This window comes from Acinonyx jubatus, chromosome C1, assembly GCF_027475565.1.
Source record: "Acinonyx jubatus isolate Ajub_Pintada_27869175 chromosome C1, VMU_Ajub_asm_v1.0, whole genome shotgun sequence".
NCBI classification, from domain to species: Eukaryota; Metazoa; Chordata; class Mammalia; order Carnivora; family Felidae; genus Acinonyx; species Acinonyx jubatus.
In genome coordinates, this window is record NC_069381.1 from 12,035,001 (window position 1) to 12,054,879 (window position 19,879).

Genomic DNA, 19,879 nt, shown 5'->3' on the forward strand with positions numbered 1-19,879 from the left:
ACGGCAGTGGTTTCTTACATATCCTTCTTCAAATAGTCTCTGCATGCTCCAAGCACGTTTGTACTCATATCAACCCCACTTCTTAAAACATAATCAATAACATCCTATGTACATTTTCTTGCAAGTAACATCTTTGTTTGAAGTGCATTCTGTATATATAGGTTGGCTTCTTTTTAGCTGCTGTATAGTACTCCACAGTAAGGCTAGCCCATCATGCCATATCCCAGTCGCCTGTGGATAAACATTTAGGTTGTTTTATAATCTTTTGCTGCTATAAGGAGCAATGCTGCAGTGAATTGCCTTATACATTTATATCTCTGTGCACATGTGCACGTATGAGTTGACAGCAGAATTCTCATACATGGAGCTGCTGGGTGCCAGGGCCCTGACATGAAGCCAACTCTCCCTGCGTAGCCATGGCCCACGTCCCTCCCAGCCCGGGGTTCCTCACCTGGATCCAGCGGTCGCCTCGATTCACATACTGGAAGCAGACCTTTAGTTCACAGTTGGTTTTCTCAACCAGGTTCTTCACCTCTTTCAGGAACAAGTAATTGTCCTTCATGCTGAGAAGTTTGGGGAAGAGAGGGAGGCCAGGAGGAAGGGTGAGGAGGGACAAGGGCCAGTCCAACCGAGGTGGCAACAAGCAGCTGGCACCTCCGGTCTGTGCTGGGCAGATGAGGCCACAAATGCGTTCATAGTGACCTTTGCAAAGGTGGAGCCAAGGCCAAGCGAATTGCTCTAGTCGCGGCGTTTGCCAAGGTCCCAAACCAATAAAACGAGAAAGGGGACTCTTGCCCCCACCTTCCCAGATTTCCAAAGAAAAGCTGTGTCTAGCTTAGAGGCAGGGGATGGGCCCGGGGCCTCAGGGTCCCATTGGGCTTGACCGGCACCCATGCAGGTCCTGCTTTTCCTTGCCTCTCCTTTCGCTGCAGGTGCCTAGCACATAATAGATGCTCAAAAAAAAAAAAAAAAAAATTCTGCCTAAGATGAGCTGAACACCCATGGGAGGTTCCCAACCAGATGACATGGGCGAGAGTGAGAAAAGAAATGATGGCTATCGTATTTGAAGCACAAACTGTACCAAGACCTTGGATTAATACTTTGCCTGCTTCTTTTATGCCCACGGTGACTGTGTGATGTCAGCATTTCAGAGAAACGGAGGCACAGAGAGGCCCCGCGGGTCGCCCAAGGTCACACGGGCGGTAAATCACAGAGCCAGGATCTGAACTCAGATCTGTCTGCCCCCAAAGCCCCGGCGTTAGCCGCTTGCTTGCTTACCAGCACACGAACACTGACAAGGGAGGCAGGATGTTGGGGGTCATGATCCACGGAGCAATCCGGAACACCACGGTGTCCGTGAAGATAGGTGTCAGGGGAATCTCCTGGGCACGGGACAAAGGAGGGGATCACAGAGTCTGGTCAGGGTGCGTTTCAGGCCTGCCTCGTAGAGCGGGTGGAATCGACAACCAGCCTACACTTGTTGAACACGCGCCGCGTGCCGGGCCCTGGGGTAGCGTCACATGTGCCATCTCCTTTCTGCCCCACAGCAACCCCAGGGGGTAGATACTATCATAACCCCTTGCTTTGCAGGTGGGGAAACTGAGTCACAGACCTCTAGTCACAGGCTTGTCATGCAGCTGCCCACGGGCACATGATCAGCAAGGGGTAAAGCCTGGATTTGAACCCAGGCGGTCAGGCTGCTGCAGCCATACACAACCACTATCAGATCTTGCCCCATCGAAGTCCACTTCCTGAAATTGGCCCACGGGACGGCCGAGCCAGCCCCCCGCCTTCTGCTTCTGCTCTGGGCACCGTGCCCTTTTCTACAGGTGAACGTTTCAAATGTTTGGGGGGAATTTTGCAATGGCCAGGTTGTTCTTTCAGGAAATGTTCAGAAGGCTTGCCTGGAACCTGAGGGAAAACAAGCGAACTCCAGGGTTCCTTTGTGTACTTGGCTTTGAACACCTACAGGAAACGGCGCCTGCCCTTGGCAGAGAAGGCGGGAGCGGACAGGACTATGGGCCTCCCTGGCCTTTCCTGCCTGGGTCTGCTTTTTCAATCTCTGCTGGTTTCCACTAGGGGGGCCTGTCTGAGACCCCGATGGTCAGGCTACTCCAGGCACAGGTGGGAACAGAAGCCTTCTCCTTACCCCGTCCGGTTAGCGTCACCTTTCCTGCCTTTCTTCTTCTGAGGGACCTGAGGGATTCTGAGGAATGAATTCCTACAAGTTTGGATGCTCGCAACGGCTCCAGAAGGAGAAACTTTTGCTGTTTGTTTCATAGACAGGGAAACGAAGGCCCGGGGGCAAATTCACCCGCCCCGTGTCTCAAGGGCTCGAAGCCGGGCAGTCTGACTCTGGAGCCTGTTCTCAGAAGTCTGAGCTAGACCCCAGCCTCACCTTCTACAGAGCCCATTGTGTCCTGGCCCGAAGTGGTCTGGACCTGACAGTGGGCGCGAGAGCCAGGTCCCTCCCTGTATCTGAGTAAAGCGGGCTGGGCCCGAGAGGTGGGAGTCTGGGCCTAAGACCCTTGTCAGCAGGATACATCTAAGTGAGGGTTGCTTCTCCTCCAGAGGGGCAGGTGCCCTCCTTCTCGTCCGGTTTCCCAAAACCAAGAACAAAGATGGGTGACATATGTGGCCATAGGGTGGGGGTGTGACCTGGGGCTGGGATTTGGGGTTCAGCCTGTGGGTCAGAGTTGGTGTAACCCACAGTCAGGTGAGGGGAGAGAAAAGCGGGGCATACGAGTAGTCGATAAACCTCACGTATGTGGCCCAGTTTGCTCCCTGCGCTAACCAGGAGGGATCTGTGCCTCGGAACCAGGCCCATGCTACTGCAGGGGGGCGGGCAGACCAGGGGACAGACGTGGGGGATGTCGGAAATGTCACGCACAGGGAATCCTGGGGAGTCGGTGCGGCAAGCCGGAGGGTCCCCAGCGCACGGCTCTGAGGACCCTCGCAGACACGTGTGGCTGGCGGGGGGCGGGGGGGACATCTAGGTCTCCAAGCTTGGGGTGGTCCAGGCTTGGAGGGCAGTGGAACGAGTGGGGGCCCCGAGACGGACCCTCTGGAAGGACTCCACCTGGGCCCCGGAGGCAGCCCTTCATGCTGGAGGCCTGGAGCCCTCACCTCGGCCATGTACTCCAGCAGGCTGACGTGGATGGACACCAGGCCCGGGAAGCCCTCGTCGGGAAAACGCAGGCCTTCCACAAAGAACAGCAGCTCTGCGGAGCCGCCCGTGTACTTGACCACGTGGTAGAGCTTCCGTCGTCCCAGGATGTGGATGTAACGCTGGCCGAAGAAAGGGTCTGGAGGGAGAAGGGCCGACGTCAGGTCCCCGCCCCCACCAGGGGGCAGTGTCAGTGGGGCAGGGGGCGAGATGGCAGAGTAACTAGTCCTCTAGACTTAGGGAGAAAAGCACAAGCAGAAAACGCCACCACAAGGGCCATGGCCCGCTCGATGTCCCAGCACTGTGGCCCGCTCGCCGTGTGGCATGGAACCAGACGACCTCTCTGGCTTCCGGCTTCCTCGCCTATGAAATGAGCTAGCCCTCCCCGCCATGGTATACACAAAATGGCAGCAGATGATGGCTGAGCAGCTAGCGGCGTGGGGGAAGGACATTACGTCCCTGAGTTACAGATAAGGAACCCGAGTCTCAGGATAGGGAAATGGCTTCTCCGAGGCCACACAGCCAGCAAGTGGCCAAGCTGGGACACAAATTCATGTGTAATTCTGAACCCCAATCTCCCTTCCCCCTGAATAAACAAAACGTCGCTGTGCCCATTTGCACCCCAAATTCCTGTCTGCGGAACAGAAGTCACGTTGGCATGAAGAACCACACGTGGTCTCTGGCTGTACCTTCTCGTGGCTCTTCCCTCCGCTGGGAATGGTTGTTCCTTTCCTTCCAGGCCCGGATGTGTGTCCCTTCTGGGAATTATGCCCAGATCCCCCAGAGACCAAGGCAGGGGCTCTGTGTGGAGCATCTGCAGCCCCCCCTCCTTGCCCATCACAGACTCTCTGAGGGAGTATGATCTTGGGGGCTAGTTGTCGGCCCTGAGAGACTGCCACCTGGGGGCAGAGACAGGCCTGGCTGGGCGCAAAGCCAACGTGGCACATGTTCATGTTGAATAAATATCTACCGAATGAACCAATGGCTTCTGTGCCATGCCCTATAGGTTTTTCAGGCCAGAGCACACGTACTGAATTACAACTGTGTTGCAGCATGGGCAAGGACCTCTGGGGAAGGATAGAAATGGTCGGGATGTAGCATCTCTCTCGGTCTACGCACGGTGCTCAGCCAACGAGAAGGTAACGCGGGTGTGGGAAGCGTCATAAGTGAGCCACAGGAGAGAGATCCCGGCAGTTACTGGGGTAGGGAGGGTAGGGGAAGGGAGGCAGGGCGGGAAGCATGCGAGCAGAGGAAGGGAGACTTTGAGAGGCCCTTTAGGGTGGCAGAGGTGGGGTGTGGCGAGGAGAGGAGATACTTGCAATGCCAAAGGCATGGAGGTAGGACCCTATGCAGAGCTTCCAGAAGGAGTTTCTTTATGCCCTGCAGAGCTGGAAGGGCAGAATCAGGCTCAGCTTAATACTCATCGTCAATAACAATGGTCATGATTAATGACCAGTCACCCATGGGTTAGAACATGTCACCGGGACAGTCCTGGTACAAATAGGGTGCTTGATTAAAACGTGTAAATTAAGGGGCACCTGGGTGGCTCAGTTGGTTGAACATCTGACTTCGGCTCAGGTCATGATCTCAGGGTTCGTGAGTTCGAGCCCCGCGTCGGGCTCTGTGCTGACAGCTCAGAGCCTGGAGCCTGCTTCGGATTCTGTGTCCGCCCCCCCCCCCCCCCCCCCTGACTCTCCCCTGCTCACACTCTGTCTCTCTCTCACAAATCAATAAACATTAAAAAAAAAAACCCTTGTAAATTAAATGGAGGAATCTCTGAAGCCCGGGTTCAGGACAGTTCCTCACATTAGGACAATATGCTCATTTAGACCCTGGTATAGGTCTGGTTAACCTATTCATCTCGCTGAGGGCAGGTCACCCTAGTGGTTATGACCTCCAGAGTCAGAGAGACCTGGGTTCAAATACTGCTCTAGCTTCACAAGCAAAACCTTAACCTCCCTGAGCCTCAGTTCACCCATTTGTTAAATGGGGATAATAACACTGACGCCACAAAGTTGTTGCAAGATAAAAGGACGCAGCATCAGTAACTCAGGGAAACCCAGTAACCCCGGGTAACCCTCAGTAACCCAGCTGGGGCCTGTTGGCATTCGTATTACAAGAGCCCGTCAGTGAGTTGGCACCGACCTTCCTGAGAACCTCAGGGCCTTCTCATTGACGCAGAAGGCGAAGAAATAATACCTCACCTCACCTTGCCTTGGGTGGGCCCAAGAAATGAGGCAGATAGACTCAAGACACCGGATGCGCCAAGGAGCTCGTCACGGCCCGACCCGGAAACGACAGCATGCGCCCTGAGTACCTCCCGATCACCAAGTAGATCCAGATGGGTGCGCGTAATTGAGAAAGTTCTCTTCCAGGCACTCAGGCCCACCCGTATGTCCCAGGTTGCACTTGCACTGATGCTCAGGGGAGAGGGCTCAGGCCTAGAAGCAGACCTGTCTTCGCAGGAAGCTCCAAAACTTCCCCAGGACTCTGGGCACTTGGGCATGCGGCCTGGGCCTGGGCCGGGAAGGGGTCTGGTCAGGTAGCTGGGTCAGGTGCCAGGACACCTTCTTGCCCATCTGCAGGTGGTATTCTCCCCCTCGAGGCCTGCAATTTATGTTTCTCTCTTTCTGGTGACTTGGGTCAGCGCCGGGCGGATCGATTCCTTGGTGGGAACAATCCAGCCAGTGTCCCAAGGAGCCTCCTTCCCCCCCGTCCCCAGCTTGGTGCGGGCCGCCTGGGCATGGCCGGCTCTCCCTGTGGGACGCCACAATGCCCTTCTGTTGAGCAGCCCACATGCCTCGGGCTGGGCCTGCCAGCCACCCTGACCTCTCCTTGGCCCCAGGCATTGGCCCTACCGGCCGGCGCGTGGTATGGGTTGGCATAACCCTCTGGTCACTTTGGAGCCACTCCACCTCCCAAGGAGGCTCCTTGATAGTGCGACCAACTGTCCTGGTTTGCCGGGGACTGAGCGGTTTCCAGGAGGAGGGATTTTCTGTGTTAAAGCCAGGAAAGTCCTGGGCAGACTGGGGCACGCTGGTCACTGTATCCTTAGAGGACGAGGTCAGGCCCCAACGTTGGGGTCCTGGGGCAGAATCTGAGGCTGGAACACAGATACCTGTGTCTGCCTGACAGCACTGGGGACCTCTGTCTATGGCAATGATTGTAATGAATAATCGTCAGAATAATCCCAACAGAAGCAACAAGTGCCACCTTTAGAAGCATTCCACGGGCCGGCTGCTGCGCTGGGCACCTGACACCTGTTACTTGTTTAATCCCCACCGTGAGCAGGGACACGGTCAGGCCTCTCATCATCCCTACGTCCCAGATGAACTCACAAGGCGTGGGCTTGTGAGCAGACTTGCCCAGATGCAGGGTTTGAACCTCCCAGGCTCCGGAGTTCCCTCCTGGGGTCCCTTGGCCTCCAGCCCGGCCCCCAGCCCTTGGGGGACACAGGTGACACACCGCATTCATGTAACACAACACGCTCTCACCCATCGCCGTACTCAGATTTTCACCAAGCCCGAAAACCTTTGCCCAGAAGGAAAGAAAACCATCACAGATGGATTATTCCTTTCCCCCACCTGTTCTTTCCAAGATTCCACATTTTGTGGGGAACTATTCTGGAATCGTCGCCGTGTCAGGAACGGGCCCCCCCTCACCCCTCGGGACAGCAGCCCAGATAAGACAGACAGGGCGATGGAGCCTCAAGGTGCTTGTCTACTCAGGGCCCATCTCGGATGGCAAGTGAGGGGCCGCGATGTGATCGCGGGGCCAGACGGCGACCCCCTCCCACTACCAAACAGGGCCCTCTGGATAACGTGCAGGTGTCACTGCCAGCAAATCATCCCGAGTTACAATTCAACGTCACGGTCGAGAGGCACAGGTGGAGGCCCAGTCCCGCCGGCAGCCCCTGTCGCTGTGGCAACCCTGGACTGGACGGGGTAAACATCAACCTCTCCGGCCCCCTGGGGGCAGCAGAGCCGGCCTGTCTCTGGGGACGTTCCAACCTGTGTGAGGTCACTGTCCGGGCCCAGGGTGGATCAGAGGGAGGACTGGCTTTGGGTGGCCGCTGTCCACTGCTGTCCTGGTTAAATCACCCCCCCGCGGTGAGGGTCCAGGGCCCCCGTGACCAGCTCCTCGTGGTTCTAGCAAGCCTGTCCAGAGGTGGGCCCTAGAGGTTGGCCGGAGATCCGGGGCCCCCCAGACAGCTGGGCACACAGGGGAAGCCCCGCCCCACATCACGGCAAATTGCAAAGCAAACTATTTTGCTGAGAGAGGCTTTTAATACATAAATCAGATCTTGACAGCCCCTTGCTTAAAACCCTCTAATGACTTTCCACTGCACTCAGAATAAAATCCAAGGCCTCTCTCTGCATGCCCTGGCCTCTGCCCAGATCGCTGACCTTGACTCCAACACAGCCACCACTTTTGGTCTCCCTTTTGCTCCTCCAACGCCCCAAGCTGGAGGCTCCTCTGGGCTTTGTATGTGCTGTTCCCTCTGCTTGGAACACTCTTCCCTCAGCTCATGAATGGCTATTTCCTCCCCATTGTTGATTTGGGTCTCAGCTCAAATGTCACCTGCTCAGAGAAGCCTTCCCAGACCTTCCCAGGCTAGCGAGGCCTCCCCTCTGTCTCTGATGTTCCCTATTACTTGGTGGGTATCGTTCCCTCCAGTTGTGCTCCTTATCAGGTCTCCCTCACTAGGCCATCGCCTCCCCCATGGCAGGCCGGGACTGCAGAGTTCACTGCCAGGACCCCGGCACTGAGAATGGCACTTGGCACTGAGGGGGCTCAACGTGTATTTCTAGAAAGAATGAGACAGAATGGGCAGCTGTGAGGGCTAGTTCTGTGGTGGAAGCAAGCTCCCTGCACAGCGGGGACCCAGGGTGCCCTGTCACCATCAAGAGGAGCAAGGGATCAGCTCTGCAAAGGTGCCCAGAACCTCATCGGAGACACTTTAAAAGTTAGAAGGCAGTCGGGGCACCCAGGTGGCTCAGTCGGTTGAGCGTCTCACTTTGGCTCAGGTCGCGACCTCACGGTTTGTGAGTTTGAGCCCCATGGGGGGCTCTGTGCTGTCAGCACAGAGCCCGCTTCGGATCCTCTGTCCCCGCTCTCTCTCTCTCTCTCTGCCCCTGCCCTGCTTGTGTATGCGCATGGTCTCTCTCTTGAAAATAAATAAACATTAAAAAAAAAAAAGAGAGGTCGTTCTCGGCTCCAGAAAGTCCGAGATGGGCAGAAAACACCCAGGGAAGTGATGGGTGCATATTAGGAAGGTGATGTGGCTCTAGAAAAAATGGACCTCAAAAGCCCTTCCTCCTTTGGTTCATGGAGAAGGGGGGACTCTAGGTTGTACATAAACCTGCATCACTACCAACTCCTTTGAGGCGGGAGAGGCCCATCCCTGGGGCCTCGTGACTTCACAGGACAAGAGTGCTCCCAGTGGCTATTTCTAAGAGGCCAATCCTGGCCCTCTCCAGTCACCTGCACCTGCAGGGGCCATAACTGCTAAGGGGTGGGAGGACAGGAGCCTCCACAGAGGTGTCTGGGGAAGGCCTGGGGCAGAGCTGGGGATAACTTTGGGGAAGGTGGAGGGCAGAGCTGGGCCCCGGGGAGGTTAGCTCAGTGAGCGCTGAAGGGACAGAAACGTTCAGAAGGGCAGGGGTCACTCACTCTCCACGTAGAACACGCCCACTTTGTCCGAGTCTGTCATGGAAATGTAGAGAATGATCTCATATCCCACGGGGAGGCGGTCTGGGCCTTTGGTCCGCAGGATCATCTGGGACATGTCCTTGAGGTCTGTGGCGAGTGCGGGGGGCGGGGCAGGGGGATGCACGAGGAGGTTAGAATTAAGAGACATGCGGCTGGACTGTTGGCTCGCAAATAACCCTCACTTTTCCCATCAAGACAGAACCCGCACCCCCCCCCCCACATGTGTATCGTGGAAACTGCAGAAAAGCATAAAACCCGGTTATCATCTCCAATACCATGATCTCCTGTGACCTCTTGAGAATTTCCTTCCAGTCCGTTCCCTAGGTGTACGGGTACGTGTAACTCCTAAAAAATGTGGTTCCAATTGAACCACATTCGTAGATTTGTCTTTTTTTTTTTTTTTTTTTTAGCAAGAGTGGATACTTCAGTCGACCATCCCCAGGGGACTGAAGGTCGCTCCTGCCTCTGCCTTGGCCTGGGACTGAGCAGGAGTGTTTCCATTGCTTCTCCCTGCCCCTAACCCCGAGCGTGGGTCCCGCTGGTACCTTCCTTGCTGTAGACCTTCTCGTCGTTCAAATCCTCCTTGGGCAACCAGGGTGTGTCTCGATCACAGTTCACCAGCAGGATGGCCCCCTGGCCCTCAGGGCCCCACGTCCAGGATGCCTGCGTCAGCAGGGAGACAGGTCAGTGCCTTCTTGTCTAGCCTCTGGCTGATTCCCGGCGCCACTGCAGATCCCACGGGACACCAAAGAGACAGCCCCAGGATGACAGAAAGAGCAGTCACCGCTCATCAGGGGCAGGGGGCACTTGGCAAACCTGAATCCCCCATCTGATGCCCGGAGAGGGGCAGTGTAAGCACTGGAGGTAAGCTCAGGAGGGGGACGGTGGCAGAGGGAGACCCAGAGACAGGAAAACTGACCGGGGCTTTTATGAGCCTTGTGTCTGGTGTGCCTGTGCCTGGAGGAGGTGGAGGCAGGGAGACGGAGGGAGGCCAGAGAAATGAGCCCGCCGACATTCTATGACAGGCTCTGAAGTCCACAGGGGATCACGGGGAGATGCCTGGACGGACAGACACCCAGCTGTTTGCAGACATGCTGAGTGGTCCAAATGGGACCTGCAAGGCGATCCATTCTCTACGCTGCAGCCAGGGCCGAACTGGAACGAGCTCCAACCAGATCATGTTGCTTTCCTGCTTTAAGCCCTGCCGGGGGCTCCCTGTTGACTTAGGATAAAGTCCTGATCCCTCACTGCAGGCTGCAAGGCCCGGCGAGACCTGCCGGCTCTCCTTCAGCCCCCCCCCACCTTCCCCCTCGCTCGCTCTGCTCCCCCAGCTCTCAGGCCTGTGCCCTTACACGTCGCTGTGCTCACTGCGTGGTCCTGTGTCCCCCTAACCTGGCCAACCCCACTCCTCCTTCTGGTTGTGGCACGGCCATCCGTTCTTCCTGGAGGCCCTTCTGATTCTCCAGCCCTGAGCATCCGCCCTGGGTCTACACTGAGGGCATCAGACACGTCCTCTCTGGGGATGAACTGGCATATGAAAGTAACATATGCCCCTGGCAAAAATATCGGTGACGTAGAAGGCCAGGAAATGGAAAATAGGTAGAAGCAAACCGCCTGGATATACGCAGGGCGAGACCCGTGGAGCTGAACAACTGGCTTGAGGGCAAAGGAGAAAGCAGCATGAAATGGACAGCACAAGGCTCTCGACACGAGTTAAAATACACACGCGCACGAACCACACTGTGCGTTCTACGAGAATCATGAGAACACACGGGCGCCTGGGTGGCTCCGTCGGTTAAGCGTCTAACTCTTGGTCTCAGCTCGGGTCATGATCTCGTGGTTTGTGGGTTCGAGGCCCCACATCTGGCTCTGCACTGACAGTGTGGAGCCTCTCTCTCCCTCGGTCTGCGCCTCCCCCACTCGTGCTGTCTCTGTCTCTCTCAAAATAAATAAAGACAATTTAAAAAGGAAAAAAAGAATCATGAGAACAGAAAGAAACACCTTGAGCCCGTTAAAATGGCTCTTTGTGGGGAAGCAGAATGGGAGTGTGGAATGCAGGATAAAAGAGAATAAATGAATGAATGAATGAATGAATGAGTAGAACAAGAGAGGCGTTGTGTGTGCACCATGGAAAATAACATGCACGGGCGCCTGGATGGCTCAGTTGGTCGAGCATCCCACTCTTGATTTCAGCTTAGGTCATGATCCCAGGGTCTTGGGATCAAGCCCTTGCGTTGGGCTCTGGGCTAAGAGTGGAGCCTGCTTGGGATTCTCTCTCTCTCTCTCTCTCTCTCTCTCTCTCTTTCCCTCTGCCTCCCTCCCGCCACTTGCTCTCTCCTCTAAAGTGAGAAAAAATATATGACTTGAACTGAGAACGATTAATGCAATCTTTCCTCCTGACAGTCCCCCTCGTTCAGTTTTAAAATTAAAAAAAAAAAAAAAAGGGAAAATAATGAGAGCAAATGCTTTGGCAGCACTTTCTCTCTGGCAGGACGGTCATTATTTCCACAAACTAGTGTCCCATCCTGTGGGGGGGGGGGGGCGGGAAACTGAGACTCAGGAAAGGGCCCTGTAGCTATTGCTTTAAGGAGCCCGGCTCCCCTGTGAGCTCTGCCACGGGTGTGCCATGTGTGGGAGCCTGCGCTGGGCCTCAGTCTCCTCCTCTGTAAAAGGGGAGCTGTCTGTGTCTGCTGGGAGAACTATGGGATCCATCCTGGGGCTCTGCCCCCAGGCACTCCCCCCCACCCCCCCCATGCCAGCCCCGTCTGCCCTGGTAACTAGGTACCTTCCTTGGGTTGTTCTTCTCCACCACGCCATCCCGGTCTGCGTCCACATCCAGGGAGATCTCTGGGGACAGACACATGGGTGAGTTGTTGAGCCTGCCGGACAGGGTGAGGTAGGCCAGGGATCTCCCAATACTTCACTGTTCCGCAGGCAGTTCTGGGGGTAGGCGGGATGAACCTCGCTCTACAGGTCTAGGAGCCTTGGCTCAGAGGGGCCAAATTGTGTGCCCTGTGTGAATAGGTAGCATTAGCAGAACTGGGACACACACTGTGTTTGGTCAGATCTGAAGCTCACATTTTAAAAACTTTCACAGGCAGGGCGCCTGAGTGGCTCAGTCGGTTGAGTGTCGGACTTTGGCTCAGGTCATGATCTCACGTCTGTGAGTTCGAGCCCCGCATCGGGCTCTGTGCTGACAGCTCAGAGCCTGGAGCCTGCTTCGGATTCTGTGTCTCCCTCTCTCTCTCTCTGCCCCTCCCCTGCCCATGCTCTGTCTCTCTCTGTCTCAAAAATAAATAAACATTAAAAAAAAGTTGAAAAACTTTCATAGGGGTTCCTGACTGCCTTTCCCAGTCTTCTGTCCTGATGGTGCACACACAGGTGGTGCATTTGTATGTGATCTCTTCTAGAACGCCCACCTCCCACCAGGGTTTTACTGTGGGTGGGAAACTAGGTCTCCAACCCCTCTGGATCTCAGGGTGCCCGAGAAGCCAGGCTCAGATAGAAGATCCAGGGTGAGGTCCCTGTTTATTCTTTCTTTTGGGGAAGGGGCGTTTGGTGACCTTAGGCCTGTCCCGGGGACAGGTGTCACAGAAACTGTGTGGGGCAGTGAAATGAGCTCAAGATTTAGTGTCAAGAGAGTACTAGGTTTGAACCCTGCTTTTCTGCTTACAAGCTGTGTGACTTTGGGCAGTTTAGACAGCCTCTCTGAGCCTTAGGTTCTTTACCTGCAAAATGGGGCCCTTCCTAGTCGGAGGAGGTGTACTAATTGGAACAGTAGGCACTGCTGACATTTCGAGCTGGATGCTTTGTTGTGGGGACTGTCCTGTGCACTGGAGGATGTTTAGCAGCATCTCTGGCCTCTACCTGCTGGATGCCAGTAACACCCCCCAATTTCAGCAATGAAAGTGTCCCCAGATATTGCCAAATGGCCCCTGAGTTAGAGACTAACAGGGAGGGGCAGGGGAGCTTGTCCCAAGGTGATGGGGATGTCACACAATGGAACAAGCTAGTCCAGGTCCCAGAACTGCCCCGTGGGCTTGGCCTCACGCTGAGCATGACTTGGACAGAGGGCAGGAGTTGGGTGGGAATGAATGCATTCCTGGTCTGTCCCCTTGGCAGGCAGGCTCTCTCCCTGGCTCGGGTGGGAAGGAGGGTCCTGGCACAGGAAGGGCACTGATGTCACCATTCCGGAGATGGCTCACCCTGGGGATTACACTCAAGTCTTCCCTTTGCCCATAGCCCGATTCCCTGAATGTGGCTTTTCTGGGTCTAGGAGGAGGCAGGGCAGGGGAAGCTTTTAGGGTACTCTTTCGTTGGGAGAGGCAGCACCCCAGGGTCCTAACCTCTGCCTCCCTAGGGATGCCAGGTGCCACAGGGCATAATTAGGTAAGCTTCTCCCATCGACCATCTGCTCAGCCAATCACTGTTGGTCATCTACTATTTCCAGGCACTATACCAGGCATGGGGACCCAGCAGTGGGCATTCAGGGCATAGTGCCTGCCCTGGAATCCCCGGTCCTATGGGATAAATATTATTGTTGCCGTTGTACAGGTGAGCACACCCAACCTCAGAGATGTCACCTGTTAGCAGACGGGGCTGATAACCTGGAGGCTGGTGCAGGGTAAGGATGCTGGGGACAAAGTGGTGAAGGGGGGTGCCCCCAGCTGCTGTTAAGCGACCGAAGTCTCAGATGGAAAAGCAGTATTGATTTTGGCTCCCAGACCTTCATGAACGTTCCAGCTGGACATTCCCCAGTCAATGCGGCCTCTCAGCGAGGTTGGCTTCCCGAAGCTCCGCCCCCGAGAACCAGCCACAGACCAGGGCTCCTTAAGGAATCCCTTTCTTTGCTTTTCAAGGTAACAATCTCTCCTGTGTGCGCAGTTCCCCTTGCCAGAGGCAGAGAACTTGCCATGCAGGGAGGAGTTATCACTCGCCCTGCCACCCTCACCACACAGACGAGGAAACCGAGGCACCCAGCAGGGAAGTGATCATGATGTCCCCAGAGAGTGCACAGCCAGGCATCCCAGGTGGGCCTCTGACTCCAGACCCCTGGCCTTGGCCTGTTTCCTGCACTGTCTCAGGCTGATCTCCACCTTGGGCTGTTTCTGAAACCCAAGTCCGCCTTCAAGGGGAGATTTGCTCCCCTTAAGGCCATTCCCAGAGGGGCTGGCCACATCCCCACCCTGGCGCACCCCTGTGGCTTTTGTCTCTGGGTCAAGGTGGGGCCCCGCCATGGCAGTGGCGGGTCCACGAGATCACAGGACAGAAATTACGAAGCACTTAATTGTGTTCTACCTCATGATGAGTTCCTTAAGTTAAAACATTTTATCGATATAATATTTGCACATAATGCAAAAAAAAAAAAAAAAATCAAATAGCACCAAACAGCTTCTAAAGAAAAATAAGTTTCCTGTCCATCCCATCCCCTCACCTGCCCGAGGCAATCTCTGTTGCTTTTCCTTAATTTGTTAACCTCAGACACGTTTCATTGACTTCCTGTTAGGATATTCAGGCATTACCTAATTGGGCCCTCTTATCACCCGCGGCCCAACCGAGGACTTCTCCCCCGTCAAAGCTTCCTCCAAAGTTCAATTTAACTAGATGCTGACGGGATGATCCTTGTAGGGACAGAGAATAGGGCTCTCATGGCCCTCCCAGAGCTCTGCCCTCTTGGGATAGCTCTGTCTTCCCCGGGGGGGGGAGGGGGGGGAGGGGAGGAGAGGAGAGGACATCTGTTTCGGGGCATCTAGGCTCCAGACGACATTTCCCAGAGGCTCTGAATTCTACCTCAGCTCCCCAGAATAGCCCTAAGGTGTCAGGTGGCCTCTGGGGTGTGGGGCAGATTTATGGGAAATGTCACTGGGATTGGGTTCAAGGTAGTCTGCCCCGAGAATCAAGACACGGAGGCTTGACACAGAGGCCTGAGCATCTTGGCAGAGGCCGCCGGCCCCCATGGACAGTGGCAGGGTGCCTGGCCTTCTTACGTAACTGGGCAGCTTGGGGTGTGGTGGGGAAGAAGGACTTTCTCCCCCACAGCCAACTAGGGCAATCATCCTAGACTCTGGGGAAGGGGTACAAGGAATGAGATCCTTAGGTTGATGCTAAAAATTCTCAGGGCTCGCGTCGTGCTCCTGTTGCCAGGATAGCAACAAAGAGGAGCCCATCCCCCACCCCCATTCCCCTCAACGGGGTTGGGGGGGTGGGGGAGGCTTTGCAAATCAGCTGTACCTGGAGTCTCGAAGGCCCTCGGGGACCGCGGGGCCCAAAGGCTTCATTTCACAGCTGGGAAAAAGTGAGGTCTAGAGGGGTGGGCTCCTTGGTAAGGTCACACGGCGAGTCCTTGGCGGGACGGGGAACCGAGACCCGGTTTGGCCGAGGGCACCATGGGTTTACTTCCAAATCCCAGGAGGAAGACTGAGGGGCAATAAGGATCTTCCAACTTTGCTCAGGCAGAGGGGAAATGTGGCTACCCCCAAGCAGAATGGAGAAAAGAAAAAGTCCTGACTAAGCATCTTCTTTGCACACAGCATGCCATCGGGTCCCCATGAGCACAGCGCAAGCATGCGCCGTGAAGAGGAGGGCCCTGAGGCTCAGAGGGGTGACGGGGCAGGGCCAGAACTTAGACTTATCTCTGTCTACTCCGCAGCCAGGGCTCTCTCTGCTCAGCGTGGGCTCAGGACAGAACTAGGGTTCGATGGGGGCGCCCGGGTGGCTCGGTCGGCTAAGCATCTGACTTTGACTCAGGTCATGATCTCATGGTTCATGAGTTCGAGCCCCGCCTCGGGCCCTGTGCTGACAGCTCAGAGCCTGGAGCCCGCTTCGGATTCTGTGTCTCCCTCTGTCTCTGACCCTTCCCGGCTCATGCTCTGTCACTCTCTCTCAAATAAAGAAACATTAAACAACAATTTTAATGGTCAGGCTTATTACTGGAGTAAACCACAATTTTACTGGCCCGTGGAATCTAAACTATCTGGAAGCGTAGTTAGTATGTTCTGGGGTCTCGGCCCTGCTGCTCCCTCTGCAAACAAGCTTCAGGGTCTTTTAGTGGAGAGGGGGGTCCAGTCCTGCCTCCTCATGGGGCATTGCCATCTGTTCTGTGTGCCTCGCTTTGGCAGAAGTCTCGCTAATGGCATGGTCAGCCCTCTGGGACCACCCCCGTTGGACAGGCCTCTGGCCGCTGCCCTTCCTGCTTTGTCACCAGTGTCCCTGTCTTTGTGGGATTAGGTTTCCTCAGGGCCGGTCATCTGAGACATCCTCACGTGCATACGCCTGCTGGCTCCCTCCTGCAACGGGGGAGGCATTGGCGCCTGTCTCCCAAGGCCCCGCGGAGGGCGTCCTGAGGACCCCACCCCAAGGCTGGGCTCTCCCTCATGAGGTGCAGAAAGAGGGTCAGGGTAACCAGCAAAAGAACCCACTGGGGAAAAGGTGAGAAGCAGGGGAGCGTTGCTGTTGAGCCCATTTTGATGGCTAACGGCACACGGCTGGAGGAGGCGGCCCTGACGTGGGAATGAATTGTTTTCTGGGGGCAGTTCTGAGACCCCCCCCCGTCGATCCTTGGGACAGCTACGAGAGTAGATGGCAATCGTGACAGTACAACGTCTAGGATTGGAGCCTGGCACACTGTAGGTGCTCAATAAAGCTCAGGAGTTTCTCCTTCTCCTCCTCAAAGCACCCAGCACAGGCCGGGACACAGAGTGGGTGTTGAAGAAATGGAAGACATTATTACTGTTTTTAAAGTGCTCAGCACAGAGTTGACTCTCAGTAACTGGTGGTTCTCTCCCCCTGCCATGTGGCAACTCTAGCAATGCTACATTAAGGCTGGACAGACAGAATGACCCCCTGAAATATCCTCCCGGAAAAAGCATATACACATGTACATGGAACACCTCGACTGCAGAAGAAGCCGACCTGAAGGACTGGAGAAGACCCTACCCCATGTGCCCTGGCACCCGGGCAGGGGAGTGCTGTGCAGATGGGAAGGCCCTGGGAGAGGAATAATCCTGAGCTCCGGACTCAACCTGCTGTGGAGTTGCTGTGTGACTTTGAACAAGTACCCTAACCTCTCTGGGCCTTGCTGTGCCAAATGCCAAATGAAGGGCTTGGACTAGGCGAGTTAAGGGCCCAGGCACCTCTGTTTCCACGGCTGGGTCCAGGGTGAGTTGCTGGCGGGCCAGGGCCTGCCTCCTCCTGCAGGACACCCCCCAACCCAGTACGGAAGGGACTGGGTACCTGTGCATCCCTTCTCGGGCCCGCATTATTCAGAGGAAGCTCCGAGTGCCAGGTCCGCGGCACTGAAAACAGGCCAGGTGCCCCTGGGGAGCAAAGGCACGCGGGCCACAGCCCCACCAACTTACCGATGGCCGTGAGGAAGAGCCCAGCCTGGTCAATGGGCATGCTCCCCTCCTCCTCGTAGTAGTTGACGGTGACCTTGGCAGGGAGGGGCGCACCGGGAGGGAGAGAAGAGCAGAGATCACAGATCACAGGCAGCAAGGTCTGCAGGGACCCCCTTCCCTGACTCATACCTCACGGCCTGTCAGGCCAGTTCTCCCCAAACATGCCAACCGTCTCCTCCAGGAAGCATTCCTGGGTGGCGGGGCTGCTTCTGTCCAATTATCCAACCGGACAGGGGCCTCCCCTCCTCTCAGAGGGCATCTGGGGTGCTGACTGCTTACCTGTGTGCCCCGGTGCATTCTGCCGGGTCTACCGTGATGTATGACTAGCTTCTGCTAAGCAACCAGGGCACGGGACTGAGGTGGTTTGCTTTGAGTAACGCCCAGAGCCATCACTGCCGTGGGGCACATGGCAAAGCTCGTAATCAAAGGACCCAGCGACGAGACATCTGGTCTCAGCTCCGGGCAAATCACCCAGGGGCACTCAGCGCCCCATTTAGACCCCGCTGAGACCGAGGACGTTGCGGGGTGTACCTTCCGGCGATTCTAATAGATCACTCGGCAGCCGACAGCCTTAACCTTCCACGAAATCATCACTCGGCCGTCTGGCACGGAGCTTCCAAAACAGTAGCCACCAGCCACACGTGGGTACCGAGCACATAAACGTGGCAAATCTGATCTGACACGCGCCGTGCGATACGGACTTGGTACGACAAAGAACGTGAGCCAGCTCCTCAGTCTTTCTTTTATGCTGGTATCACGTCAAACTCCTAAGACTGTCCTCTATGGTGTTAAGGGCCACGCACTGCAAAAATTAGGCCCACCTCTTTCTTTTCGCCCTTTCACTGTGGCAACTAGACAACGGGCAAAACGGGGGGGTGTGGTTCCCACTCGCTGTGCGCTGGGACGGCGCGGTCTAGCTGGGCCCCTGGTTCCTGCCGCCCTCGGAGCACCTCCCCGGCCGCGGTACCTTGTCGCTGCTGGCCTCGGTGCTGGCCTGGCTCATAGTGACCCGCAGCGTGGTGCTGGGCGACAGAAGCCAGCGCTGTTTGCCGTTGGCGGCCACCTCCTCGGCCTGCCCGTCACGCACCACCTCTACCCGCACGCGCTCTGAGTGCTTCAGGCTGAAGGTCTGGGCCTCGGCGGGGGCCGCACTGGAGGGAGAGAGGAGAGCGGGTCGGAGGAGGCGATCCCCGGACAGGTGGGACAAGGGGCTCCAAGAAAAAACTCCTGGGGGGCCAGGTGGCAAGGGCCCTTCTGGGGGATCGGGTCTGGGGGCCCCCGCAAAGGACCCCGCTTGCACTACAATCACCTGGTTGTGAGGAGGGCCCTCGGTTAAAATACAGATTCCTTGGGCCCGTCTCGTACCCACTGAGTCAGAACGTTCGAGGGTGGGGCCTGCGGCTCTGAATTCTTAATGGCTTCCTCATGGCTTCCGACGGGCACCCGTGTGGTACCTTATGGGTCCAGGCCCAGAGGCCTGGACCAAGGAATGAACTTGCTCCAAAGGCAGGGCCCGCCCCCCTTCCCGTGTCTGAGCTGCAGGCGGAACTTGGGTGAAAGGCCTCAAAGCGGCAGGCACCCAAGTGCGGGGTCTGCCCAGGGAAGGAGCCTGGAACTTGGGTCCTCAAAGGGCAGGGGTGGGTTGGCTCTGTCACAAAGGCCCCTCCCGCCGTGACTTTCTTTCCCACCTTGGAACTTCCCCTCTCACAGTCATTCCTAGGGGTTCTGCGGCGGCCTTCTATGAAACGGTGGTACATATAGAATTCTTGAAAAGCCATTAAGATTTCAGGGCAGGAAGCGAACTGGTTTGATCTGGTTTGATCTAGGCACATTTGTGTCCCCCCACAGATACACATGTTGGAGCCCTGCTCCCCAACATGACTGCATCTGAAGACAGGGCTTTTAGAAGATAATTAAAGTGCCATGAGGTCATGCGCACGAGGTCCTGTCTGATAGGGCTGGCCGCCTTACGAGAAGGGGAAGAGAGATCTTTCTCCCACGCACCGAGGAAGGCCACAGCCAGAGAGCGGCTACCCGCCCGCCAGGAAGCCTTGCCACCCCAACCCGACCACGCTGGCCCCTGATCTCAGACTTCCGGCCTCCAGGGCTGGGAGAGAGAATTGGCTCCTTTCAAGCCCGCCAACCCGCGGTATTTTGTTACTGCCTGAGACACTGGTTTAAGGGGAGGCCACAGGAAGGACAGGGAGACTGGGGGAGGAAGGTGTCCGGGGAGGACAGTTTTGCTAACGCCAGCGCCCAGTCCGAAGAGGGCTCAGAGGGATTTAGGTGGGATTCCCCTGGGCTTTGGGACTAAGACATGGAGGTAAGAGTCAGCTTTGAAGGCACATCTGCCGTCCCGAGGGCCCGGCACTCCCGGTTCCTGAGCTGTTCTCCACTACAGTCGGGCATCAGAATCACCAGAGGGTGCGGTCTAAATCCTCAGGGTTTTTCTTTTTAAGGCTGGAGATTTGCGGATCCTCTCCCCGGAGCATCTGGCTGGCAGAGCGGAGGTCCGGCCGGGGCAGCTGCAGAGGTGAGCAGCGGCCAGAGGCTGGGTGAGAGGTTTAGGGCAGAGGTTCTCAAAGCTCAGCAGCATCACCCGGAA

At 56.3% G+C, this 19,879-nt stretch overlaps 1 protein-coding gene across 1 annotated transcript in view; it reads right to left on the minus strand.

Moving 5' to 3' along the window:
- Positions 1-19,879, minus strand: part of PADI2 (peptidyl arginine deiminase 2) — a 43,524-nt gene that overhangs the window by 12,022 nt on the left and 11,623 nt on the right. The window contains exons 2-9 of the mRNA XM_027060294.2: positions 18,242-18,425; positions 17,236-17,308; positions 11,664-11,725; positions 9,424-9,541; positions 8,840-8,965; positions 3,127-3,305; positions 1,279-1,382; positions 452-563 (exon numbers count right to left, since the gene is read on the minus strand). Of these exons, the coding sequence (XP_026916095.1) occupies positions 452-563; positions 1,279-1,382; positions 3,127-3,305; positions 8,840-8,965; positions 9,424-9,541; positions 11,664-11,725; positions 17,236-17,308; positions 18,242-18,425 (958 nt within the window). The remainder of the gene's footprint in view (positions 1-451; positions 564-1,278; positions 1,383-3,126; positions 3,306-8,839; positions 8,966-9,423; positions 9,542-11,663; positions 11,726-17,235; positions 17,309-18,241; positions 18,426-19,879) is intronic.